The sequence below is a fragment of the Excalfactoria chinensis genome, chromosome 13 (assembly GCF_039878825.1).
Source record: "Excalfactoria chinensis isolate bCotChi1 chromosome 13, bCotChi1.hap2, whole genome shotgun sequence".
NCBI classification, from domain to species: domain Eukaryota; kingdom Metazoa; phylum Chordata; class Aves; order Galliformes; family Phasianidae; genus Excalfactoria; species Excalfactoria chinensis.
In genome coordinates, this window is record NC_092837.1 from 600,996 (window position 1) to 628,378 (window position 27,383).

Sequence of the window (27,383 nt, forward strand, 5' to 3'; positions counted from 1 at the left end):
GCACACGTGAACCGCGGGACGACATGTTTGGGGGAGCTCTTAAAGGGGACGCGCACCGTCGTGCACAAGACCGGGCGGGGCGTTGTGGGGGGGCACAGCCGGCTGCTGTGGGACAGGCAGAGCCGGGGGCGGTTTTTTGTATTCGCGTTCTCGCCAGCTGCGTTTCCACGAGAAGCCGCGGCTTCGTGTCCGGCCCGCAGATCCCGTCGGGCGCACGGCGGGCGGCTCCCGGCAGGCGGTCCGTCCCCCGGCCCCGTCGCAGTGGTTCGGCCCGAGCAGGCCGCGCCGTCGCTGTATGCTCTGGCCGTGGGGCGGGGCGTTCCGTTCCCCTCCCGTCAAGCTCGGCGCGCCCGGCGGCAGCATGGCGGTGAGTGGGGTGGCGGTTCTCTGAGCTCTGGGTGCTGAGCGGAGCCACTCTCGCCGGGCGGCAGCGGGGAGCGGGGACCGGCGGTGTGTGTGAGGCGTCGCGTGGCTCCGCCGCCGCTGGGCAGCGCTCTCGGAATAGCCGCGCGGCTCCGTGGCGGAGCGCCGTGTGCGGGTCGGGACGCGGCCGTGGGGAGCGGAGCGCGCCGTGTCCGGCGTGAGGGAGAGCTGCGCGTTACGGTACTGCGTCGCCTCGGCGTTTGTCGGCCGCTGCCCGCCGCGGTGCCTCGTCGGTGTCCGTATGGAGCCGGCCGTGTTTCATAGGGCGCGGTGAGGGCGGGTGCGGAGCTGACGGCAGCGGTACCCTGCTGACGGGTCGTGTTGCGGTGCACGGATCCCAGCGTTGTACTTGCAGTAATGCTCTGGAGCGAGGATACCCGGTAGCGAACTGACCTGCGATGCTCTGCGGCCCTGATGTGTTTGTTGGGCCGTTCGTGCTGACTTCTGTCCCGCCGTGCTTCGCAGGAACGGAAGGGGACAGCAAAAGTCGACTTCCTGAAGAAGATTGAGAAGGAGATCCAGCAGAAGTGGGAAGATGAGCGAGTCTTTGAGATCAGTGCTTTGGACAGGCACAGTCAAAGGAGGTAGTGTTACAATTTCTTGTATATTTCTTGTATGTTTTACTTTTAATTCTATGGCTTTTTTTTTTTTTTTTTTTTTTTTTCCCAATCCTTATTCAGAGGGAAAAGTCTTTCTCTGAGTTGTGTTCTTTGTCTGGGTGGCAGTACTGTGCACTATGTTGGCAACAAGCAGTGGTGACCATTTGCCGCTGCTCAGGTCCCAGAAGGGACGAAGATAGCCATCCTCCTTTCTTTGGTGCTATCAGTGCTCTCTGATTTTGAAAGTGAAGTTCTCTTCAGAGGCTTCTGCTCTCTGTCATGGAGTTTTTTCCGTGACAAAGTGAGAGGTAAAGGAATGACTCCCCCCAGGTAGAAGCACAGCTCCTTTGTTTGAGGTGAGGTCATTCACAAGGCAGGCACTTGCTCTGCTTCAATGAGAAGGGTTGTTTCACACGCAGCTTGAGTCCTGACCTGTTTTACTTGGCATGGAGATTGCTGTAGACCAGGTGTGTTTCCTGGTTTTATTTCTGCCTGAATAACCCTGAGAAACCTGTTTAAGCCTGAAGCTGTGGAAATGTTGAGCATGCTGAATCTCTTCCAGATCAATAGGATTGCTATCTGCAGTGTGGAAAGACTTCTGAAACAGCACTGCTAGCTTGAATGGGTATCGGTGTGAAAAAATGACAGCCTTGGCAGCATGAGTTATTCTTATCTTGGTTTAGTTTGACATTCCTATAAACCACTCAGGTGCTTTAACAAACACCCTCTTAACCTGTAGTCTTTTGCAAGCAAAGTAATGACTTGGCTTTTGTTTTTGCGGGTTTCTAAATCAGTGGCAGTGTCAGAAGGGTAGGTGTAAGCTGTGGGTTGGGGTAGAGTGTGAAGATGGAGGCTTAATGATCTAGAAGTTATCTTAGATGTTTTGGAAGGTCAGTAATCTACACTCAAAGTGCTGTGCAACAATGTGATGGTTGATTACTTTCAAGTGATTATATGCTGTGTTTGAGTGGAAAAGCTGAGCTTTGTGGGAGGTAAAACATATCATAGAATCACAAGGTTGGAAAGGACCTCATCTAGTCCAGCTGTTCCTCCCATTACCATTGCTACCACAAGGTACTAAGCAGTTCATTTACAGAATCAGGACTAGAACTTCCTGCATCTAGGAATGTGTTGCATTCAATTCAGACCTGCTTTGTGATGTCAGTCCTATAAAGCTACAGGGGCATTTCATAAGGTGACAAAACTCGTAGTCATAGCAGTACTTTAAAATCAGGCTGTTTTTGCAAGATACAAATTATTTTGATGTCACTGCATGCTGATAATGCCTGAACATATAATGATGTTAACTGTGCTATTTATGCTTTCTTGATGCTTGCTTTAAAGCTGATTACATTTTAATTCTTTGAATTTCTTCTCAGTAAAGGGAAGTACTTTGTTACTTTTCCTTACCCCTACATGAATGGCCGACTTCACTTGGGACACACCTTTTCTTTATCCAAATGTGAGGTAAATATTTTCCTTTACTAATACCTTTAAATGATACTTTTGAAGTAGCTAATGCTACTTTGTAGCTAACAGAATAACTTGCTAAGTACTTTATAGGCTTAATGATGATATCTTCCAGCTTTCTTTTTTTTCCCATGTTTTTGACAGGAATATTACTGTTTAGGAGGAGAAAAGGGTTGCATGTAACTTGCGTAGTGCTAGGAAACAGGAGTGCAGGTGCTGCTCTTTCAGAGATCTGAGGTTTTTAGGAGATGTTGCTGCTTATTGTTTGTCTAGCTGCACAAGCATCACATAGAGCCTTATTGCCCTCTTTGTAAATACAGTGCTCTGTTTCCTGTGTTAACAGGTTTTAGATACTAATGGATAGGATTCCACAAAATTCATCTCTTCTTTGTATTCTTCTGTAGTCTAAGGCAGCCTCCTGGGAAAGGTTGGCAGGTTTGTCCTGACTTGGCCAAGCAGTGCAGGTCTGGTAGCAGGATGTGTTTGCACCTTTGTTTCATTCAGCACCTTCATGGGTGCTGCCTGCTGCATGAGACTGCCTTTCAATAGCTTAACGGGAGGAAGGAATTGCATTTTCTTTTTGGGATGGGTCCTGATTTAAATTTTTACCATTCTCTTTTCATTTTTCCACTCTGTGTAGTTTGCAGTTGGGTATCAGAGGCTCAAGGGGAAGAGCTGTTTGTTTCCATTTGGTCTGCACTGCACTGGGATGCCCATAAAGGTAGGACTTGCTGAGCGCTTTTCGTCATGCTTTCCATTCTTAGAAGAATGCAGAACATTGCTTTCCGTCAGTGCAGAATGTCATGGTGATTTATTCAAAGATTTATCGAGATAGTGTGATTTGAAACCTGACTTTGTAATAAAGGTGCGTGCTTTATTTGACCTATGCAGTTTGACTTTAAAGAAAATGAAATTTTCAAAATTCAGTTTAAGCAGTTTTTTGTTTGCAAGTTGTAGCAGAGATGTTAAGTCTTGGCTTGAAGCACTGGGTGGGAAGGCAGGGCCAGCCCTGGGCAGCTCAAGTGCATGCAATGTACTTGAGTGATGGAAGAGCTGGAGCCAGGATCCACCCCTTCCCAGACCTCATTTTAGGGCTGCAGTGGAGGCAAGGGCATCTCTTGTTGGAGATCCCTGCATACATGTGGCCTTCCAAAGGTAAACAGCTCTTTTTCTTCATTTCTGTGTCTGTTGCTGCTGTACTTGGGCTTGTTCTCATTTGCTGTAGCCAAAGACTTTGCCACCCTGCTATTGTTGTGGTACTTTCCATCCCTTTATGGTATTACACAAGTAAATCCTCACTGAACATCTTCCTGCTGTTACAGGCATTCTTCAACTAGAAAGCTCTCCTAGAAGTTGACACACTGTCTTGAGAAAGTTGTTGTAGTGGAAAGCACATTGTTACAGTAAAAATTGATCCTTGGTAATTGCTTTGGTCATAGATATGGAAAAGTGCTGACAGACTACCAATAACTCTAATTAGGCTTGTGCAGATAAGCTCAAAAGAGAAATGGAGCTGTATGGCTGCCCACCTGAATTTCCTGATGAGGAAGAAGAGGAGGAAGAAAACTCTGCTAGAAAAGATGAAGAGATAATCATCAAAGACAAAGCAAAAGGGAAGAAGGTAAAGTTGATTAAATGGGGATTGGTAGCTGTGCTCTCAGAGCTTCCAGTTGTGTAGCACAGCCTGTCTTCCCTTCTTCACACTCCCCAGAGAGAAATGTGATGCAGGTATTTAAACGGTTTTTCCAAGGTAGCTCAGTACTTTTAATGTTGACTTGAGGGGAAAAATGTATCAGCTGCATGGATCCAGAGAAACCATTTTGCTATGTGAAAACTTTGCCAGGAGCTGGTGCACTGTAGCAAACTAGAACATTCATATTCTATATCTGGAAATAAAAACAACAATGTCAGTTGGGGGTGAGGGGAAGAGCATGTGCAGGTATTTCCAGTATGAGACTGTATACTATTTTTTTTCTCACTGCAATTTTCCTGTCAGAGTAAAGCTGCTGCCAAGACCGGTTCTTCTAAATACCAGTGGGGAATCATGAAGTCTTTGGGTCTGTCAGATGAAGAAGTAGTCAGTTTCTCTGAAGCTGAGCACTGGCTGGATTATTTTCCTCCCCTTGCTGTCCAGGACCTGAAAAGTATGGGATTAAAGGTAACTGTTAGAAATATAAAGCTCAGTTCTGAAAGCAGCCATATTTGTATTTATGAGTACAATTCTGTTCCTTTGAGACTAGAAATTGTCTGCACAATTAAGACGTTACTCCAGAAGTGTTTGTATTATTTATGGAATTATTAATTTAATCTTTTAATGTTAAGTCTTTTAGTAGTCTCGTGTGAATAAGTGCTTTCTTATCTACAGAATATAAGCTGTGTCAGTCACTCCTTGAAACAAGAATCAGATGAAGAAATCAGGGCATTCTTTTCCTGTTTCCATATTAAGATACCATTCTTCAGTCAGTACTGACGGTAGTTTTAGGAGAAGTAATGATGTGATACTACGTGAAGATACTTGTCTTACTGGCTATACATTTTTAGAAACAGACAGATAGCGAGCAACAGTGATGCTGAAGTTTAGCTTTGGTGACTGGTTAAAACTTCTACCAAACATCTGAAATGCACATTCAGCACAGAAGACCTGAAGTTGTACGTCAGCTCTCAAAGGCTGTGATGCAGGCTGCTTAGTTACCTTTTTAAACACGCACCATTAGTGTGCATGTGCTTCTTATTTTAAAATTAGTTTAGCTGTTTTGTGGTTCCTTTAAATGTCTTTATTGTATGTACTAAGTAGAGACTCCTATGCAATTCCAGGTGGATTGGAGGCGTTCTTTCATTACCACAGATGTTAACCCATACTATGATTCCTTTGTACGATGGCAGTTCCTAACGTTAAGAGAAAGAAATAAGATTAAGTTTGGGAAACGGTAAGGCTGCTCTGAATTTATTGTAAATGTGGATGAACTGAGTTTGTGAAAGATGGAGCACTTATGACACCAGAATATGTTTGTAACTCAAAGGCTTCTATTTGAAATAACCTATAGGAAGTGAAAAGATGAAGTGCTTACTGTGCTGAGTTGGTGAGATAGTCTGCTTGTGTTTTAGTTTTACCATAGTTGTCAATTCAATGTTAAATCAATACTGACAGCTCATGCAATAACAGTAATTGGCATCAAGTGGACAGTGAGTTAAGCAAAATTTGAAGATATCCTTTGGGGTTCTCCCTTTGAGGAAGGCAATTTTTCTTTATAGTTTATGAACATATACTTTTATTTTTTAGATACACAATTTATTCTCCAAAAGATGGGCAGCCTTGCATGGATCATGACAGGCAAACAGGAGAGGTAGTGTTTGCAGTTGTTTTCGTGCGTTGTTTGTGTTTCTTACCTACTGAAAGGAAAAAAAATGCATCTTGGAGCAAAATGCGTTTCATACATTCCAAACTGCCTGTTCTCAGTTGTTGGTTCATGGGGAAAATAGAGTGAACTCCACTACTAGTGGGAGTACTTATCTTGAACTGCAGATTATATTTTCCACTGTGGCTGTTCCCTGTGAGTGTTCGGCATTTTGTGCCATTAGCATTGCTGCAGTACATCTACCTGCTGAAACAAAGCAAATAAGCTTTTATTGTGTTGTTGAGATAGCTGCTTTCATGAGTATGTTTTTGGACAGAGGTGTAAAATAGATCCTCTCTTCAGTCTGTGTTTTATGAAGCAGCATTTTGTTACAGTAGATTTGTGATTTACTTTGAAGAAAGCACGGTTGCCTTAAATAGTATTTAGGTTACTACAGAATCGTTTATTTTCTTTACTGTTTGAGTCAACTTCGTGTATTGATTGCTGTGTTGTTTATGTGAACTGCAGGGTGTTGGATGTCAGGAATACACTCTAATAAAAATGAAGGTGTTAGATCCTTATCCAGCAAAGTTAAGGTAAGTCTCGGTTTGGCAAGTCAGATCCCTCTTATGGTCAAAAGTGAACGCTAAATTAGCCTGGTTTTCCTAATACAGGATTTGATTTCATCTTGTTACATCTGTCACTTCATGAACTTGGTCTCTGCTTTGAGCTGTGTGGAGCACAGATTTAAGTTAAAACAAACAGACATGCACCAAATGAGAAGGAAGCCCTGCACTAAATTTAATGATCCAATTAGGAAATGTAACATGCAGGTCATCTTGGCTTAAGAGCATGTTTTATGTTACTGTCACGGGTTACCTAGATTTACCTGTGCCCGTGACAGGGGGCAGCTGCCCTGTAGGGCCCCTGGCCTGAAAGGGGAGGGAAAAGGGGAATGGGAAAAGAGAACAGCGGCGGCAATCTAAGGAGGAAAACTTATTTTACTAAATATGATATCAGAATACAAGATAACAGAATGTAATACATTATGATTGAGGCTAATAAATTGAACAAAACAGAGAGAGAGAGTCCCTGAAAACCGAGAGGCCTACTGTGAACTCTAGGTGACACGGCTGGAACGCTTCCTGCTTTCCGAGAGTCTGAGAGAGAGAGAGAGTTCCAGCCTTGGAGTGAGATTATAGATGTCCTCCTCCCGTGACTTATCTCTGACCATGAAGTCCTCTGGGATATGTAGTTTTCTTCTGAGAGCTGAGTACTCGGGACGTTGCTATTCCACGGAACTGGAGTATGAACCTTTTAATGATCCATACAGCACATGATGTTATGATGTGGAATATTGACAGCAACATTACAAAACCATGACATTCCACCCCTTATTCTACATTATTATACCATGGTTAATACATATATACATATATATATATATATATATGTATGTATTGTGTGTGTGTGTATATAAAACTATGATAACTAAATAGTACTATTAAATGTAATATAACTAAATGTATAACTATAATAACTAAAATGCATTACACAAGCAAATATATACATATTTACATGGAATTACTGACTGCACTCCCCAACATCAAATTCCCTTGTGTTACACACTGAACATCCCCATCCTTCTGCATCACCCACCAAGTGCACCCATGTCCCTGGGCAAAAACAATTCCATGCAGATGCTTGCCCTTTCCAGAGGCTGGAAGGGTCCTAACAGCTTTTCCCAACATGTTCTTTACATGTACAAAAGGGACCTTATCTCCCTCTATAGTATGTAGGGGGCTAGATTGGCTAGGACCATTATGATTGGCAGATCGTCTAGTATTGAACAACCAAGTGGCTTCTGCCAAATGCTTTTCCCAGTGCTTAAGTGTTCCACCACCCGTTGCTTTCAACATAGTTTTCAACTACCCATTGTATCGTTCAATTTTACCAGAAGCTGATGCGTGGTAGGGGATCTGACAAATCCACTCAATGCCATGATCTTTGGCCCAAGTACTTATGAGGGAATTTTTGAAATGTGTCCCATTATCAGACTCAGTTCTTTTTGGGGTGCCATGTTGCCACAGGTCTTGTTTCTCAAGACCCAATATGGTGTTTTGGGTGGTAGCATGGGGTACTGCATATGTTTCAAGCCACCCAGTGGTTGCCTCCACCATGGTAAGCACATAACACTTACCACTGCGAGATCATGGCAAGGAGATATCATCAACCTGCTATTTCTCCCCATTTTTGTACTTTTGCCATCGCCCTTTGTCCCAGAGAGGTTTCATCCTCTGGGCTTGTTTAATTATGGCACATGTTTCACAGTCATGAATAATATGTGCAATAGCATCCATAGTTAAGTCCACACCTTGGTCTCTGGCCCACTTATATATCACGTCTCTTCCTTGATGGCCTGAGGTCTCATGGGCCCATTGAGCTAGAAATAATTCACCCTTATTCTGCCAGTCCAAGTCCATTTGAGCCACCTCAATTCTGGCAGCTCGATCTACCTGATGGTTGTTTGTAAAGTTAGCTGCTGTGAAATTAGCAATTGTGAAATTAGCCATTGTAAAATTAACTATTCCATGTGGGATGTAAGTGTCAAAATTCACATCATGCCCCATTGCATAGAAGTACCAGGCAGGTGTCTCCATCAGTGCCCTTACTTGGTTGTATAATGCATATATTCCATAACAAGAAATCAAAAAATTAAGAAGGGGCCAATAAGTTCTGAAGACCATAATGGCTTTGAATCCCCTATGCAGTGCTCCTAAAATAAAGAGCAGACTTGTAGCTGGCAGGCGCTGTAAAAGTCAGAGCTAGCTAGCTGTGCTCTGAGAGAGAAAGAAATCCCTTTGTTTTCTTTACAAAAACAAGATTGCAATGCTCAGAGTGTACAGCTACCCCTGAATGTTGACAGTCTGCCTTGACTTTCAAGGTCACATTCTCAGTGAGCAGCTATGAAAAGACAACACTCCCCTAATGAAGCTAACGAAGCTCTCTGAGAGCAAAGAGAGATCCATTCTAAAAGCTAAAAGGCAGCAACTTATACCTACATTCTCCACCATTAAGCTGTCACGGGTTACCTAGATTTACCTGTGCCCATGACAGGGGGCAGCTGCCCCGTAGGGCCCCTGGCCTGAAAGGGGAGGGAAAAGGGGAATGGGAAAAGAGAACAGCAGCGGCAATCTAAGGAGGAAAACTTATTTTACTAAATATGATATCAGAATACAAGATAACATAATGTAATACAATATGATTGAGGCTAATAAATTGAACAAAACAGAGAGAGAGAGTCCCTGAAAACCGAGAGGCCTACTGTGAACTCTGGGTGACACGGCTGGAACGCTTCCTGCTTTCCGAGAGTCTGAGAGAGAGAGAGAGTTCCAGCCTTGGAGTGAGATTATAGATGTCCTCCTCCCGTGACTTATCTCTGACCATGAAGTCCTCTGGGATATGTAGTTTTCTTCTGAGAGCTGAGTACTCGGGACGTTGTTATTCCATGAAACTGGAGTATGAACCTTTTAATGATCCATACAGCACATGATGTTATGATGTGGAATATTGACAGCAACATTACAAAACCATGACAGTTACCCTGAATGTTTTTATTTTGGTGACTTATAGAATGTTTTTCCTCCCCACCAGTGGCCTGAGGGGAAAAAATATCTTCTTGGTGGCAGCGACGCTCAGACCAGAGACCATGTTTGGACAGACCAACTGCTGGGTTCGCCCAGATATGAAATACATTGGCTTTGAAACTGTGAATGGGGATATCTTTATCTGCACGCAAAGAGCTGCCAGGAACATGTCCTACCAGGGCTTTACGAAAGACAATGGAGTTGTACCTGTTGTTAAGGAGCTGATGGGAGAGGTAAGCAGCTTGCTGGCCAAATCTTTTTCTTTCTGTGAAGCTTGTACTTATAAAGGTGGTGGTAGAGTTCTATTTATAAAGAAAATGTAAATGTACTTTTGGTCGATGATCTCAGTGAGTTTGAATGAGTATCAGCAAGAAGAGCTTACTCAGGCTGAAAGTGCTCTTTTCATAATTATATTCCTCTCTCCCACACAGGAGATTCTTGGTGCTGCACTTTCTGCACCACTCACCAGCTATAAAGTTGTATATGCTCTTCCCATGCTCACAATCAAGGAAGATAAAGGTAACGTTACAGCAGCAGCTTGTTGGAAGTCTGCTTGGTGCACACTGTGCATTCAGTATGTCGACTGATGTTTAATCTGCTGTATCTTTTTCTTTGTGAAGGAACGGGAGTGGTTACAAGTGTCCCTTCTGATTCTCCAGATGACATTGCAGCCCTGAGAGATCTGAAAAAAAAACAGGTCCATCTCTTCTCTCAATCACTTCTGTTTCTATTTTCTTTCCAAAGCACGGAGGAACAAAAATGGATATTCAGTGGACAAAACAAAACTCCTTTTAATTGGAATTTTGCCATTTCAAATCCTTGTGGTTAATGAAGTTAAAATTAGCTGAGCTCAGTCAAGTTCTTCTGTCTTCAAGAAGGATTTTGAATGGGAGTTGTGTTGCTTTTGTCTTAACGTGCAGAAGAAGAGTGCCAGTGAAGTAGAGGTAGATTCCTGTTGTGGAAATGAATTTGAGATGAGAACCCTATATGAATTTCAGATGAATCTGTTGCTGTTAGAGCTTCAAAAGTGCATCACTGTCTTAAATGGCTGTCACTGGCTGCTGAGTTTTTGTTCCACTCATTTCAGGGATAACGTTTTTTCCCACCTTTAGATGTATACACATTCTGAGAGTCACCTGAAAATTAAACAGGTTTAAGTCAGATGTGAGAAGTAGCGAGCAGGCAGAGCAGCAGTTTTGTCTGTTTTTATAGTAAAATAGCATGTATGCAAAAGACATTGGGAATGGTTAAAAACCTACAGTAAATCGTTTTCTTCCATTCATATGCTGCTTTTTTTCCCCTTAACTTTTAAAGGCTCTCAGAGGGAAGTATGGTATCAGAGATGAAATGGTCCTGCCTTTTGAACCGGTGAGTTCATTCACATGGGTGTGTCTGTAGTACCTGTGGTGGCTTTGTGCTCCCTGATGAGAAATGTGCCAGGATGGTGCATCTCTCCCAGAACTTTTGTTTGAAGTTCTCTTCAGCTGGGAAGTTTAGAGTGATATTTTCATGTTGTTGCATGTGATCTGTTAGGGGTTGCAGTCGAGATTTTTTTTATTTTTTTTTTTTTGCTATAACAGATATGCAAAAGCATTATTTTTTGTGGGAATTACTGTTTTGGTGAATGCAGTACATTGCTATCCTGTAATCCTACTGGTTACAGTAATAATCTTTCCTTCAAGGCAAGATGGAAAGGACTGAAGTTACTTAACTATTAATGCAAATGCATAGCTGGGTCAGTTTTTGTTTGGAAAACATAGGTTACCGATAGAGCTGTCCCAGCATTCCTGTGTTGACCTTGCTTCCCTGGGCCAGCTGGCATGACATGAGGAGAGACTGCGTTATTGCCTGTGGTAGAGCAGGTGAGGGGTCTCACAGGGTACATCAGGAGTTCTTGACCTAACCAGTGGAGTTGCACTAATACCTTGTCAATGCCCATGAAACTCAATTGGCAATAGATGGTGTCAGTTTGCACAGAGTAGCTCAATGAAGTAGAAGTTGGCCATTGCCCAGACACCTCCTGCTGTGCCAGTGAGGCTGTTCAGTACTGGTTTTTACCTAGCTGTCATGCAGCACATTTAGATAACGTGTAATAATTGCATTTTTTCCTCTTTGTCATCTGTTGTTCAACCCCACTGTCAGCTGCAAACAAAGACAAAAAATACTTGTCTCTTTTTGAGCACATCTCTTCTCCTGAAGTGAAATCAAATTCTTGTGTAGATTTTTATTACGTTGAAATGATTCGAAATAAATACCTGATGCTGTTTTGTTAATTCTCAGGTGCCCATCATTGAAATCCCAGGTTATGGCAACCTTTGTGCTCCATTCATTTGTGATGAGCTGAAAATCCAGAGCCAGAATGACAGAGAGAAACTTGCTGAGGCCAAGGAGAGAGTATACCTTAAAGCATTTTATGAAGGAGTAAGTAATAAAGGAGATTATGGTTAGCCTGACTGGGAGGAAAAAGTCCCAGGACAAGAATTAAAGATAAATAAAAGGGGCAGGAAAGGGGGAGATTTCTTTTTCACCAGTCCATTTTTTTTGTTTAAAACTTGTGCAGTTGGAAGAGTTGTGTGGAACTGAAGGAGAACGGAGAAGTGTCTGACTTCAAATTGAAGCTCAGAATTTATTTTATTTGCAATGGTCACACTGTGAGGAATTGAACAATGTTGTTGCAAGCGTTCATTTGGAAACTGGTATAAAAAGATAGCCATTTATTTGTTTTGCTGTCTGTACTTACGTGATGGCTTACTGTGATGATGTACTCCTCAGGTCTGTTCTTGTAAGCTGGCAACAATTTGAATTTCTGCCTTGCCTTGTGGGATTGCCTGTGTGCGTGCTGACACGTATACACTTATTTTAAGGAAAGGAAGATTGTTCATTGAAAAACAAACAAAGCCAAAGCAAGTGAAACAAAGCAAACCACCACAACAAATAAACAAAAAGCTCCAAAAAGCAAAAGCTTGCTTCCTAATTTTGCTTGTCAGAGATAACAAAGAAGTGGCAATTACTGGGGGTCAGATGACCTACTGCACCTCTTTCTTGTTAATTTAAAGTGAATAAACTCTTCTAACTCATCTTTTACAGGTAATGTTGGTGGACGGGTTCAAAGGACAAAAAGTTCAAGATGTCAAGAAACGTATACAGAAGATGATGGTGGATAACGTATGTATGGATATCTATGTGGGATGGATAGCTAAAGCAGAGACCTCTTATTCTCTGCTTAATCTCACAACCTCATCTAGGAAATATTTTGATCTGATTATCAACTTTGATATACTTGTAAAGATACTGAAAATTTAGTATCTGAACTGTAAGTCATCTTCAAGTAAAAGTAAAGGATATTGTTTGTATGGAGGTAGCCCTTCTGGGGTTCATCAAGCAGGGAAGGAAGCATAGTAACTGAAAAATGACTATGTCATGTCCAGTAAGGTTTTCCTGGTGAGGGCAACAAGCGGGAGCAGCAGCTACAAGTCAGTATTTGCCTGTTGTTGTAGCATTGTGGTATCAGATTATTGTATAGCACTTCATACTATTTTGTGCTGTATCAGAATGGATGGTCTGGGAAAGCAGAATTCCAGTTCTATTTTTCTTTGCTTTCCCTGCCTTCTGTTTGTTTTTTTTCCTATTAGCTGTGACATACATGTGATACATTTTAGATTCTGCTATGAATAACACTTTACCAAAGGAAAACACCTCACAAAACAGTAATTGGTTGGAAGATGATGAATTAGTAATTTTTTTTTTGCTTCTGCCTTCCTTGTCGTCATGCATGGAGATGGTCTTCACAAAATTATATGAGCTGGCACATCTGGGAGGTACATAGTCAAATATTGTGCTCATTTTCTGGAAGGAAATGCTGGTACAGAAAGGCAGTGCAGTAATCAAGCCATGTGAGGAGTGCTGTAAAGCAGACTGAAATTAAGATACACGTTTTAGTGAAACATGAGGATTTGCAAGACTTTGTAAAGTACTTAGATCTTAGCTTTATTGCCCTTTTGGACTTGTAACATCTCTTTTTGTAGGATGAAGCCATGATTTATATGGAACCTGAGAAACAAGTGATGTCAAGGTCGTCTGATGAATGTGTTGTGGCCCTTTGTGACCAGTGGTAAGTGAAGTAGTGCTGTAGTTAGAAGTCCCTGTCAATTTATATCCAAGTTATGGTAATTTTGTAATGGTAAAATTTTCTGACCGTAGGTATTTAGATTATGGTGAAGTGAACTGGAAGAAACAGGCATCGGAGTGCTTGAAACAACTGGAGACGTAAGTTATAAAAGCAGGTGTGAAGAGGAGTGATTGTTTGCTGGTGGTGTTCTCAGAGTGCTGAGAGGAGAGGTTATTAACAGCTTGTTTCTTCCAGGTTCTGTGAAGAGACTAGGAGAAATTTTGAAGCTACTTTAGGTTGGCTGCAGGAACATGCATGCTCCAGGACATATGGCTTAGGTAGGCAAAGCACTCCTTTTCTCTGTTGGCGCTTTGTAAGTGTGGTATTCATTACATCCTTTGAAAGGCTGAAGTGCTGCCTGGAATCCAAAGTGGTGTAGTTCTGTGTAGAGCAGATTTAACCAACTTAAATCTAGATCCAGCAACCCCAAGGAGGCATAATGTATCTTGTAAACTCATGTGGTCTGGAACTTCTTCTTGGGCAGTTATTTTGGAAGGGATTTCAGCATAAGAAGCTGTTGACCATTTCTTTGTCTTCTCCTTAAATGATGACTGCAAAGTGTGAAAGCAGGTGCTGTAAGCAAGGGGTGGTACTGACTGTCTGATACTTGGCTTCTGCCTCTTCCAGGTACCCGTTTGCCTTGGGATGAGCAGTGGCTGATTGAGTCTCTCTCAGACTCCACAATCTACATGGCCTATTACACAGTTGCTCATCTGTTACAGGGAGGTAACCTGAGAGGCCAGGGAGAATCTCCTCTGGGCATCAGGTAAGGAGAATGAAACACCATTTTGCCTGTTCAGTTGTGTGCTTCGCTAAGTTGTTCTTGATGGAGACTTGCCAAGCAGGCTGATGGTTTGCTTTTGTGTCACTGTCAAAACTTAACTTGCTGCTGGCTATGCTAAAGCAATTGTGTGAAAGAAAAATGAAGGAAAGAGGATGTAGTACTGTCCTCAGAGAAGGGGAGGAATGTCCTTGAAAGCAGAACTGCACATGAATTAGATCACCTTTTTTAGTGCTTCTCTGACTTGCCTTGAAATGGTCCTCCCCAGGTGTTCGAGTGATTTATTTCATTGGCTGCTCAAGTCTCAGTTCTTGCTGAGAGACTGCTTTACAGCTCTGAAGAATTTTATGGTTCAATGTACATAAAGCACAAGGTCAACACTCCAGTTTTGTTACTGCATTAAAAGTTGGTAACTCTTACAGGCGTAGAGCCCTCTATCTATAGCCCTTATGTAGGAATGTTCAAAGTTTAGGGGGACAAAGCATTTGTACTGAAATAGCTCTCAGAACAGCTCTGTGACCTTTCAGATGGCATGACTGAACTTCCAGTAATAGATATCAGAGAGATGATGTAGCACAGGTGGTCTGGAATTTAAAACAAACAAAAAAAAACAAAAAAACCAACCCAATGGCATTCTTGCCTTGGATGTTACACTCTAATTTCACCTATTTCTGAGCTACTTTCTGGAGGAGTTTACACATTGTGGAATTGCAACATGTGTGTTTTGATGCTATAACTAATCTGAAAAGCATTTCCAAAGTCCTGTGTGTACAAGCAGAAGTAATCCTGAAAGGTTTTCATTTTGGTTTGAGCCTTTCTAATTAGAGAGCTTACCAGCGTGCTAGCCGTGCCTGGAAACAAACTTTGAAGTGATCATCCTTAGCACTGAGTTACAGATTTAATGTGATTAAGTATGTAAAATTACAGTGTGTTGTTAATGAGTGGATAACATCTTCTTACTATTAACAAATACTTTTTGCTGAGACTCCGTGGGGTAGGGTAATTAAGGGCTTTATGGCACATTAGTTGCCATTCAGATAAGCAGCCTTAGCACCAAATGCAGGAGCGAGGATACTGCACACATTAGTAATTTAAAGCATAGAACAATAAATACCAAAGATAAAGCAGTGAAGTGGTGCACAAGAGTGTTTTAGACTGGTGGTGTTGCCTGTCATTTAAAATAGTTGTTTAATATGTACAGGAAGTGCTTTGGATCTAGAATGTGTTCCTCTCTGCATAATACAGGGCAAAGCACCTTAGGAGATGTTAAAAGATGGTAAAAATAGGTTTGAAATTATTTGGTTTGAGTTATATGCCAAGCAGCGTCTGATGGACTCCTCTGAAACTCTAAGTAGCCAGAGATAAAACTGTGTAGAATGGAAAGCCTTTTTAGAGCAGGCTCAGCATTATTTTCATTCAAACTTGCAGAGCACATCAAATGAGCAAAGAAGTTTGGGATTACATCTTCTTCAAGGCAGCTCCATTTCCTAAAACAGAGATTCCAAAAGAGAAGTTGGACAAGCTAAAGGAGGAGTTTGAGTTTTGGTATCCTGTGGATCTCAGAGTATCTGGCAAAGATCTTGTTCCAAATCACTTGTCGTACTACCTCTATAACCATGTGGCAATGTGGTCAGATCAGAGGTGAGTTTGGAAATGATGCAAAGCAGGCATGCAGGAGGTAAAGCTGCTGACCCTGCATTGCATGGTGTTATAATGTGCAGTACTGATAACAGAAATCATAAAAGCATGGTGGACTCTTAGCTAGGTGTAGTTCCTGTGCATGGGAACACTGTTTATATTTCCTTGAATATTTATTTAGAAGTCGTATTAAGCTCTATATAGGAGAAGCTATTTCCTGATGATAGATATTAAATCTGTTTCCACTTGTGGTGTAGATTTGCCCAACAAAAAATGGGGTAGCTCTCCCCAATGCTATGGGGTAGTGCTGATGACTGACTTTTAAATTATATATCCCTGAATAGAGGAAGGTGGGTAAATGAAATATAAGTGTGGGTGCAAGGCTCCCTGCTTTGTATTTCAGCAGTGGTAAGCCCTAGCTCTTCTATTGTAGTTCTCTTCGCCATCAAAGATATTCCTTGATTTCTTAATTTTTAAGACACCTCCCAGATACTTTTTTGAAGGTTCTACTTAAGGTGTTTATCCCAAACTGGAACAGAAGACTGTAGTTTGTTTTTTGTTATGTTTTTTTAAAGTACTTACTTTGTAATATGCTTTGTATCTTATCTTCAAACAGAGAAAAATGGCCAGTAGCTGTTAGAGCAAATGGACACCTCCTTCTCAATTCTGAAAAGGTACGGTGAGGTTTTGTGTATGAGCTGCTTGTGGATGTTCAAATAGGCCTTTACCAGAATCAAAATAGAAAAAAATCTATATGGAGATAAAAGGAGGAAATTGAAAGTTCTTGTTCCTTCACTCCTAACTTCCAGGATTTCATTCACCAGAGGTAATTGGAGGGACAGGAATTGCTGCTTAACATTCTTCTGTTAGTTCTTGTATCACTTGATTGGGTTAGTGAAGATTTCAGTGAATTTGTTAAGTTTTAGCATAATGGAAATGTAGTAAAACAAACAAACAAAGCATCATTCTGCTTTTTAGCTTTGAGGCCTGGGGTCAGTATAAGGAGAAGGAAGTTTGTGTGAATAACATGCTAATGCATGCAAGTTTTGAAATTGAGTTTGATTGAATGTAGAAGTGGCGAAGCCTAGGAGTTTGGCCTTGGAGATTGTCTGGTGTGAAACCAAAAAGCCATCACGATCCTACTTGAAAAACTGATGCAGGATAAGCTGAAAATGCTAATTTTGAAGTAGTACTCAGTTCTCAGGGACTGGATACGAGTATTTCTGGAACTGAGTTTTGGTGCTGGTTGTTCCATTTTTCCAAAACTTGATGGGTTGTGAGGTGGAACTCACATGATCCAGGAAGCAGGTGCAATTTCCGTGAGTTTACGTTGTGTGGCTACCTTAGTAGTTACACAGCTTGCCCAAGTCACAAGCTGAGTTCAGTGTTCTGGAGTGGATCTGTACTTGTGAAGGTCAGTCTGTTTTTGCAGTGTGACCTATTTCAGATTTACTAAAGTTCCTTTGCTCAAATTCATGAGAAAATACTTTCTTAGTGTTTTCACCAGACTCTTTTTCTGTCTTCTTGCCTGTCCAGCAACAGAGTAGGTATATGAGAAAACAATGGTTCTTATATTTGTTTCAGATGTCTAAATCTACTGGCAACTTCCTTACCCTGACTCAGGCGGTGGACAAGTTTTCTGCAGATGGTATGTTCTGACCTGTCTGTTATTTCAGTGATGCCAAAATGATGAGAATTCATGTTTTGCTCTCAGAGAAGCAGTGGGAATATTGGAATATTGCACTGCAATAAATCTACCAGCTGGTTTTGTTTGAAAAGCTGAGCTGTGCTTAGAAAAACTGGGTTGTGCATTAATGGAACACCTGTTCAAATCAAGATCTCCCAGGCTGAAGTCTTCTGGAAGGTGCTTATTTTACCCATTGCTATTGGAGATCAAAACAATTCACAGTATCGTGCGAGTTGGAAGGGACCTTAGAGATCATCGAGTCCAACTCCCGGGATTTGAGCCCTCTGTGTAGCAGAGCAGCATTTCTGCCACTTGCGCCACAGGGGGGATTTGAACAATTAAACGTTAGTTGTCACTGACTTTGGATCCCTTGCCTCCTGCACCTATATAAGCCAGCTCATTGCGTACCAGCTCTGTTAGCTCTGTGATTTCCCTCAGGAATGCGTTTAGCCCTGGCTGATGCTGGGGACACTGTTGAAGATGCCAACTTTGTGGAAGCCATGGCTGATGCTGGGATTCTTCGTCTCTACACATGGGTGGAGTGGGTAAAGGAGATGATTGCAAACAGAGACAGTTTAAGAAGTGGTCCTGCCAACACCTTCAATGACAGAGTCTTTGCCAGGTACTGTACAAAGGCTAATAATACAACATGGTACAAGCTGGCTTTCTATTACTTCTTTTCTTGCAAGGATCGTTTTTGTAGTTCTTTTGTGGAATTAATTAACTTATATTAAGCATTTTTTAAATTTACTTTCAGAAGAGCTGGTGTGACTGTGTTATACTGGTGGCATTTGCAGCATAGCGTTACACAATGTTCCTATTAAGTAGAGGGGGCTTTGCAATATTGGTGTTTTCACCTTCCTCCCTAGTGAAATGAATGCAGGCATAAAGAAGACAGACCAGAATTATGAGAAGATGTTATTTAAGGAGGCTCTGAAGACCGGCTTCTTTGAATTTCAGGTAGGAGCCCTCATTATAGATAAATAATGCTTGACATTTGTTGCTTTGTGTGGGTTTCTTTTGATCCTGATGTCTGTGATCCTTAACCAGACAGCTGAATTGGAATCTGAGCTTTATCAAGAAACAAGACCAATTAGATTGACTTAATCTGAATTTATAAAGGTCTGCTTGTGGCATTTTGCAGAGGCTCAGAGGAAGACACCTGCGATGTTGCATGTAGGCACTGTTGAGAGGAATGTTTCCTTTTCAATGGAGAGTTTCTTACAAGTTTCTTATAAGTAATTCAGATAACAACAGAATTTTCTGGAAATATTGCTTTTATATATGCTCCTTAAACCTTATCCAGAGTGTCTGCAGAATCATTCCACTTAACAAGTTGCAGACTCTCCTTTATGTGGTTTCTTTATGGTATTTAGGAATGGGGTTAAATACGCTGAGTTGTATGCCTAATGTGATCATATTCATTGCTCCTCTTTGTTCTTATTAGTATTTGCAAAGGTATTTTTGGGTCTTTTATACCTGTTCTAATTAACACTTCTAACAAGTTGGTACTTGTAAAGTGAAGTTGTCAGCTGACATTCACAGTCAGGCACTTGAGAAAAATACACTGCTTCCAATAATCTGTTCTTGACTTCTACACATCTTATATTCTAAAGGCATATTAGAGCAAAGAGCTGGGAGATCTTCCTTTTGAGTGCTTCTCCGTGGCAATTGCTGTGTTAATGGTGGTGATGCTGCCTTTCTTCCAGGCAGCAAAAGATAAATACCGTGAGCTGGCGATAGAAGGGATGCACGGAGAGCTGGTGTTTCGGTTTATTGAAGTTCAGACTCTGCTCTTGGCTCCTATCTGTCCCCACTTGTGTGAGCACATCTGGTCACTGCTGGGAAAGGTACTAATGTATGTTTCTGTTTTGTCATTTGATTCAGATCTAAGGTTTTTTGGTTTTGTTTTTCTTTAGGCTGGTGTCAGACTTGTAGATTTCATTTCTTTGAAACCAGGGGAAACATCTGTCCTATAATGTTAATGTATGAATTGCTATGATAGGATGTTGTGTGTGACAGTGTTGTGTGTTGAGTTAACCTGTATCTTTGGTTACTGTAATGATAAAGGTAACTTTAATGAAAGTCACTTTGACTAAATTCATACAAAGAAGTGATTTAAAATTAATCTGGTAATGAAATATTCCTACATCTATGCATGGAACAGCTTCTTTTGTGCTATAGGTGAACTGGGGAAATTAATGTTGTGCTTACAAGTGAGTTTATGCATCTGTGTGGCAGGTGTGCTTGTTTATGTAACACGAATAAATGCATGTTGGCTGTTTTCTTACTCCTTTACAACTGAGTAATGGATGAGTGCTCGCTGAGGTTCAGACTGCCTGAACTTCTGCTTTCAGTCAAGCTGTAATTGATTGAAGGACCACCAGATACATGCGCTAAGATAAAAATGCACTGTAACTTCTTCCTTTCTTAACAGCCTGATTCCATCATGAAAGCCTCCTGGCCAGAAGCAGGCCCTGTGGATGAGATCTTAATTGGCTCTTCTCAGTACCTCATGGAAGCAGCTCATGACCTCCGACTCCGTCTCAAGGGTTACATGGCACCTGTGAAAGGAAAGGTGATGTGTAATGGTTGTCTTCTAAGTGTATGCAGTTGGTAATTCTCGATGGCCTCGGAACTCCCTCCTGATGTTATGAATTTTTTTTCCTTCCTTTCCTCAGAAAGGTGCTAAAGAGCCTTCCGAGAAGCCTTCTCACTGCACCATCTATGTAGCCAAGAGCTACCCACCATGGCAGCACACAACTCTGTCAGTTCTGCGCCAGCACTATCAGGTGGGTGTTCTTATGTGGGATTTTGGGCTGCTTCTCCACATTTTTGTGTACTCTAATCTATAAGGAAGCTTGTGAGCTGTAGCGTGTTACCAAACTACCTTTATGTAAAGCAAGGTAGTTTTAATTCCTTTTGTACTTCTACAGATGTCCAATGAGCTTTAATGCGTAATGAGAACGTTCTGAGGTGTGTCATTGATTGAGCAGTATGTCCTTATTGCTTTTGGCTGTTTCTGAGTAAAAATGGGCCTGTGTTCCCTTACGTTTGAAAGGCTATCCATTTGTAAATGAGTTCTTTCCCAGCAGTGTTTCTGAGGAAATCTTACTGACCAAGAGATTAATGTTGTCTTGCTAAGCAAGTGGGTTTAAAGGTGTTTTCTGATCCCTAAGTAGGCATATACTGTTGAATGAGGAGGTTTCAAGAAATACATTGAAGCGCAGTGCATATATCATAAGTGCAAGAAATTCACTTCACTGGAAGTGGGAAAATCAGTTTCTGACACGGAGACTGCTGGGTGGCTTTTGCCTTGCTGCTGAGCTGTCATCCTCAGTGTTGTAGCTGATACCTTTGGGTCAGGGCTGTCACAACATGCAGTATTGAATTAAATCAATATTCCTCATGTGAAACTTGTCTTTGGAGCATTGGGAATTCTATAGCATTTCTTGCATCAGCATTAAATTTTGCTGTTCAGTCTGGTACGCTGGATGGGAGTAATGGCAAATATCTGAGCTGTGAATGTAAAATCAAAACAATTGAGGAAACTAGAACTTAAATATCTGCTTGAGGGTGGACTTAAATATGGATTTAAGATGCATTTTTAGTTGATAATTTAGGTACACTAATGTGTTCTTGCAGACAAGATTAAAGAGTGGCAGTGGATATCCGTGGGTTTTGGTAAATTTTACATTGTAAGTGTTTTTAAAGGGATAGGAAAATGATTGTGTGGAATCGATGATGATGACAGTCATTGATGGTATTTTGGTAAAGCATCGAGGATATATGATAATAATAGGCATATGTTGTGGTTTGTTTTTTCCTGTACTTAATGGTTCTTCATCAATCTTTAGGTTACTGGAGGTCAACTGCCTGACAATAAGGTAATTGCCAGTGAGCTTAATGCATTGCCAGAGCTGAAGAAGTACATGAAGAAGGTCATGCCTTTTGTTGCCATGATTAAGGTAAGTGTCAGAGTGACAACTCTCATGCAGAAGACTGATGTTATCCTGACCCTGCACAAAGAACCTCCAGTAGGTTGAGGGACTTGATCCTTCTGCTTCAGGCCACACCTGTAATACTGTGCCCAGTTTTGGGCGTCACAGTATAAGGGAGGCATAGAGCTACTGGAGAGTAGCCTAAAATGAGCCTTCAGAGGAAAAGAGAATGGAGCAGCTGCTATGAAGCTTCCTGCATAAGAGAAATTTGTAAAGAGAGGTAGTATTTTGTTGGATCAGCTCGCATATTTGCAACAGCTCAGCCAAACTTTCAGTCATAAAAGCAGGTCAGGTTTGAAATGTACCTGGCTGTTTTTTTTTTGTCTTTAGTTTGACAATTAACAATTCCCTTGCATGCGGGGAATGGTTTGTCATGCTGAGACTTACCCAACATTTCATCCCTGTACTCTGAAAGAAGAACAGTAAGCAACTGCATATGAATACATAGAAGAATCATGTGAGCTTAGATTCCCTAGACCAATATGTTGTTTTCTGAAACAGGTTATTCAGTAGTTCCAGGGTATAAGAAGCATTTCTGCTTGTGCTTCCTATCGGAAGATAAGGCTTTGTGATTTATCAAGGGAAGCAATTCACTGTTAGTGCAGGGGATCTTGCACATTACAGTGAGGGAACCATGGCCATGCTGAGAGTGATGAAGCAGAGCTTCAGAGAAGACAGCTGACTGAGTGTGTGGGAGCAAGAGACTAATTAAATTCCAAAGAGGAAGTTCTGTTTTACTTCAATAAATAAATCAAAAAGTTGTTGTTATATTGCTTTTAATACTTTGGCTGTTGTTACTGTTGCTGTTGGTTTTCTATACTAATTAATTTACCTTTATGTTAACATATGAAGTGGTTGTTATTTCCCTGCAGAGAACTGTTTTATGACTGTTGTGAACGTGTTCAGCTGCTGTATGCTTGTTCTTTATTCTAAACTAGGTCATAAGACTGAATTTCATGCTGTGAAACAGCACTGAAGTGCTGACTTATTGGGAGAATTCTCAACTCACACATTAAATGGAGATTACAAGTGTCAGAAAGTAAAACACCTTTTGAATTCTGCATTAAAGATGCGTTATAATTGCTCTTAGTCCTCCCATCAGTGTCACCAGCTCCCTGTAGAAGATACCCTGTTACAGGAGAATTATTGCATCTATGCCAGCATATTGTGCCAGAAGAGAGCTTACATATTTTAAAGCCTGTTCTTTTCATGACTAATGTAAATAGATTGCAATTTTGAAGCATCATCTTGCAGCGTTAGATGGTTTTAATCCATTTTTTCCTCTGCCAGGAAAACCTGGAGAAGAATGGTTCACGTGTTCTTGATCTGGAGCTGGAATTTGATGAACGGGCGGTGCTTATGGAGAATATTGTCTATCTGACGAATTCCCTGGAGGTTTGTATGTATGGACATGCTTGTTACTTGGTACTTAGTGGGATAGCTGGAGGATCAGCCTTTCCAGTGCCACTTCTGAAGAGATCCTTTTATCTGACCTGACTGTTCTCCTGTGTTTTTCAACTGAAGGAATTAGGACATGTTTACAGGCATCACTGGTAAGAATGATCACAGTTCTTAGCCTGAAGTCCTCAGACTCTTATAGAGGCATGTGTGAACTGTAGGAGATTACTTTACCCTCTTTGAGAGTGGAATCTGGGCAGGGCTTTTAAAACTATATTAATGAAGTAAAATGGCAGAATAGAGGAAGTTATGCCAGCTTTGTATGATCATCAGAATCATACAAGGGCAAGCAGTACCTGTTTTAAAAATCTATGAATTTGCTACTAATGATAAACTGTGGAAGGAAGGAGATGTCCTGCTGCACAGTGGGGTTTTCATGCAGGAGAGTGTAGAGATGCATAAGAACTGAACTGCTTTGTCACAAAGTTTAGTGGTTGTGCCGTTCAGAACCTTGGCACAATTACTCTGTTCCTGGGTGAGCTGGGGGCTGGCTGGCTATCAGCTCTGCTATGGAAGGCTTGGGGTTTACTGTGGGGTTGTCAAGTTTAATGTGAGTGTGCTGTTGCTGCAAATGAGCTGTGCTGTTTGTTGACCTAGATTAGAAGGAGTTACCTGCATAATGTGATTTTACAAGCCAAGGGAAGCTGTCCCTCCCAGCTCTGCTGATTTCGTACTTGGAGGATGTGTATCGGTGTTCTGCCCTCCTCATTCTCCCCCATTTCCTGCCCCCAGTGTTAGAAAGGATGATGAGGAACTGCAGCTTACTGAGCAGTGTTGGTGTGAATTTGAAGTGTATGGAGGTCTGGTAACTCCTTTTGTTCCCTCTAATACGATCAAACTCCTCTTGATTCCATCCCCTCTCCTTGCCTACCTTTCTTGCAGCTGGATCACATTGAAGTGAAGTTTGCTTCTGAAGCAGAAGATAAAATAAAAGAAGAGTGTTGTCCTGGAAAACCATTCTCTGTATTCAGAACTGAGGTAACCAACAACAAAAAAATTGGATATTCTGATATTGGAGGTCTGGAAAGTTGAATACAAAGCAACCCACAAATATGCTATCGGAAAGTTTACTTGGAGATGTAAATAGATTAAGGGCAAAAATTCCTAACACCCTTCAAAACAGGAAACATTTACTGAAGCAATTGCATGTCTTTTCTATGTCTATGGCTGTAAATGTGACAGCATCTTGGCCTTCAGGCACTTCAGATTGAATCTTTAAATTGTGCTGGCTGGAAGACTGTTGTTAAAAATTAGTGACTTGAGCATCAGTGTGTACATCTCCTTCAGCCACGTGCACTGCCTACCACCCTTCAGATAAGCTAAAACATGGGCCCAAAAATAGAGAACTGAGAGCTCTCGATCCTGCTGGTCTGAATTTCACTTCTTTGCTGTTATTTAGAGGTTCTGGTGCTGCTATACTTGCTGCAAGGCATCACGAGCTTCCATGTGAAACTTGTTTTGCAGAATTCTGTAGTGTTTTAATATTTAAGGTAGTCTCCTGTTAGTTTACAGTGGGCTAATAAGTGGCATTCAGGTGCATAAAAATTGAATATGGAACTCAGAGAGCACTGGTGAGTAAGGCATGAGATTGGTGAAACTCTGCAATAGTAATTACAGATATGAATATTTCTAGCTCTGAAACTTTTCAACAGTAGAAATTTCATATTTTTTTTTTTTTTTTTACTTAAATATGTCCTAAAACATTGCATGTCCTGCAGCTTATATTCTGAAGATCTGTATATGTGTTTCTGTTCTGCCACTGGCATTCTATGCTGTGCAATGGAGGCAGTCTGTCTGGAACACTCTTGGTTTGGTTTAGGTGCATATTTCCTCTGAGCGTTGGGTCACAAACATGGATCCCCTCTTTAATTGTTTAACTTTTTTTTTACAGCCCAGTGTGTCTGTGTTTCTGGTGAACCCTCAGCCGTCAAATGGCCATTTCTCTACAAAGATTGAGATTAGGCAAGGAGATAATAGAGAGACTGTGATCAGGCGCTTAATGAAGATGGACAGAGGCATCAAAGGTAAATACTGGAGCTGACATGCAGCTGCCTGTGCTGATTAGGTTGACGTTTCCATGTAAGGTGCCACAGTATGGGTGTAGTACAGGTGCAGCCATGGCTCAGAAAGGTCTCTACGCAGTAGGAAATGGCTTTCCTAAGGGAACAGCAGCTGTGGTTGTGTTAAAGAGTGCAAGAAAGTAAGAATGGAACAAATCTGAATCACTGTAGAGCTGAATGCTAGTGGAAAACTGGGCTGAATCCAAAAGCTTCTGACAGCAGAGAAATCTTTTCCTTGTTTTTCTGCAGCTCATGTTTCTATTAATGTTTATCTGTCAAAGATAACCTCTGATGGATGATGACACACGGAGGAGTACATGATAACTTGTGTAGTGAAATGCATGCAGAGGGAAACATGCTGTAGGCAGAGTAGATGTATATGTATATCTAATGCCCTGCTGCTGCAAGGTGAGTATTTTGAGGTGACTGGGAAGAAGTGACTCTTTCCAGCTCTGCATCTCTTCCAGAAGGTGTCACTGTTCTGTCGGTGCACAGGAGAGAAAGGCTGTGCTTGGAGGAAGGCATTACTGAAAGATCCTGTTTGTGGTTTGTTTTTTCCCTGGTCTGCTTAGCAATCTTCTGCTGGTGTGAATTTAAAAGGGAACGTATTTCACAAAAACTCCCCTTCACAAAAACTGCCCCTTTTTCCCCCCATCTCTGGAATTAAGTCCTGAAAACAAAGGCACTGCTCAGTCACCCACAGCTGGCATGAGAGCAAAAAGGCAGGTGTGGTGCTTGGAATGTGACCATGGGACTTGAAGATGAAACGCAGGTGCTGTCTCTGCTACAGTTTACTCTGTGAGCACTGAATGACTTCTCTTAATGGGTTTGTCTCCAAGAGAATGTATTTACTTGGAGAAGATCTTTAGCAGTACCATGTATTCAGTGTTGTTTTGATGAACTTGGTTGGTATCACGGTTTGTGCGTAGCCGTGTCCTCATTAGCTGGTCGTTGTATTGCAGATCTCTCTAAAGTGAAGCTGATGAGGTTTGATGATCCAGTTCTTGGCCCTCGCCGCGTTCCGGTCCTTGGCAAAGAGGAAGCAGAGAAAACTGCTATTCCAGAGCAGGCAGTCTTCCACATTGACCTGGCTGAGAAACGTGTGTGCGTCACAGAGAGTGGCCTAACGAGGGACATTGGTGACACCATTGTGTATCTGGTTCATTGAACTGCCTGTGTGCAGCTTGATCCCTAGCAGAGAGAGCTCATGGAGTGACTTTGAAAGTATTTGTAACAAAGATGTGAATTTGTTCTTCAAAAAAGGAAAAAACCCACCAAAAATCATTTTGCATGCAAACTTATCCCTGCTTTTTGAAATGTGGATATAATTATTTTCCTTTGGCCCTTTGGGTTTTTTGGAAATAAACAATTTTCCCAAACATTCATGTGGCAGATCTTCCTTTCCAACTGGGGCCTGTGTGCTCAGAAGCATTGTCGCGTATCAGGTTTAGCACTCCTTTCTCCCCCAGCCAGATTGGGATCCAGGTGGAGAAGCTGGTTGTAAATCTCTAATTGAGGGGGTGAAGTCACTTACAGGCTTCTTTACTTTGCTTTTCAGCGCCATCAGTGACAGAATGCCATGAGGGTATCACTACACGGCAGTCATGTCAGAATTAGCTCAGTAGTGGTGAACTTTGAGGTAAAAATATGAAAACTTCCATGCTGTTTAGCTTTTAAAATAAGAGCTAAAACCTAACTTTTTTTTTCCCTCATAAAGCTGTTCATAAACAGCTGCCCTTCTTGCCTGGGAGCTCCCCTTCCTGCTCTGAAGCCATGGCTGAGGTTAGGAGCTGATCCTTGGTTACCCTTATAAATGGTATTATAGAAATCCATATGGAAACCATTTGGGTGATGGGAATGACTGCTCACAATTTCACATCATGCTGTAGTACTGTGTTTCTGATGTGGGATCCCCTCTTGCTCAGGAATTCAGAGTTTATTAATCCCTGCAGGTTCTCCTAGCAGAATAGAGAATTATTGACTGTGGCAGCAGCAGCCTGTGCAGGATCGTTATTTTGTTTAAGGCAGTAACAGTTTTTCTTCAGTGCTGTCTCCCCACGTTAGAAGCATCGCCTGACCTTTGGTGTGAGTTACTGGGCACAGAGCTGGGCAGCAT

The 27,383-nt window shown here is 41.7% G+C and overlaps 1 protein-coding gene across 1 annotated transcript; it reads left to right on the forward strand.

The window, feature by feature from the left end:
- Nucleotides 1–168: 168 nt before the first annotated feature.
- On the forward strand, nucleotides 169–26,650 carry LARS1 (leucyl-tRNA synthetase 1). The gene is made up of 32 exons (XM_072348310.1): nucleotides 169–367; nucleotides 889–1,007; nucleotides 2,402–2,489; nucleotides 3,133–3,213; nucleotides 3,973–4,113; nucleotides 4,489–4,650; nucleotides 5,307–5,419; nucleotides 5,773–5,836; nucleotides 6,356–6,423; nucleotides 9,482–9,707; nucleotides 9,906–9,993; nucleotides 10,095–10,171; nucleotides 10,789–10,842; nucleotides 11,755–11,895; nucleotides 12,562–12,639; nucleotides 13,500–13,585; nucleotides 13,675–13,740; nucleotides 13,838–13,920; nucleotides 14,270–14,408; nucleotides 15,852–16,064; nucleotides 16,678–16,735; nucleotides 17,646–17,709; nucleotides 18,187–18,370; nucleotides 18,618–18,708; nucleotides 19,458–19,598; nucleotides 20,186–20,326; nucleotides 20,430–20,540; nucleotides 21,606–21,716; nucleotides 23,040–23,144; nucleotides 24,090–24,185; nucleotides 25,099–25,231; nucleotides 26,230–26,650. The coding sequence occupies exons 1-32, from the start codon at nucleotides 296–298 to the stop codon at nucleotides 26,433–26,435; spliced, it is 3,600 nt and encodes a 1,199-aa protein (XP_072204411.1). The 5' UTR covers nucleotides 169–295; the 3' UTR covers nucleotides 26,436–26,650.
- The last annotated feature ends 733 nt before the right edge of the window (nucleotides 26,651–27,383 follow it).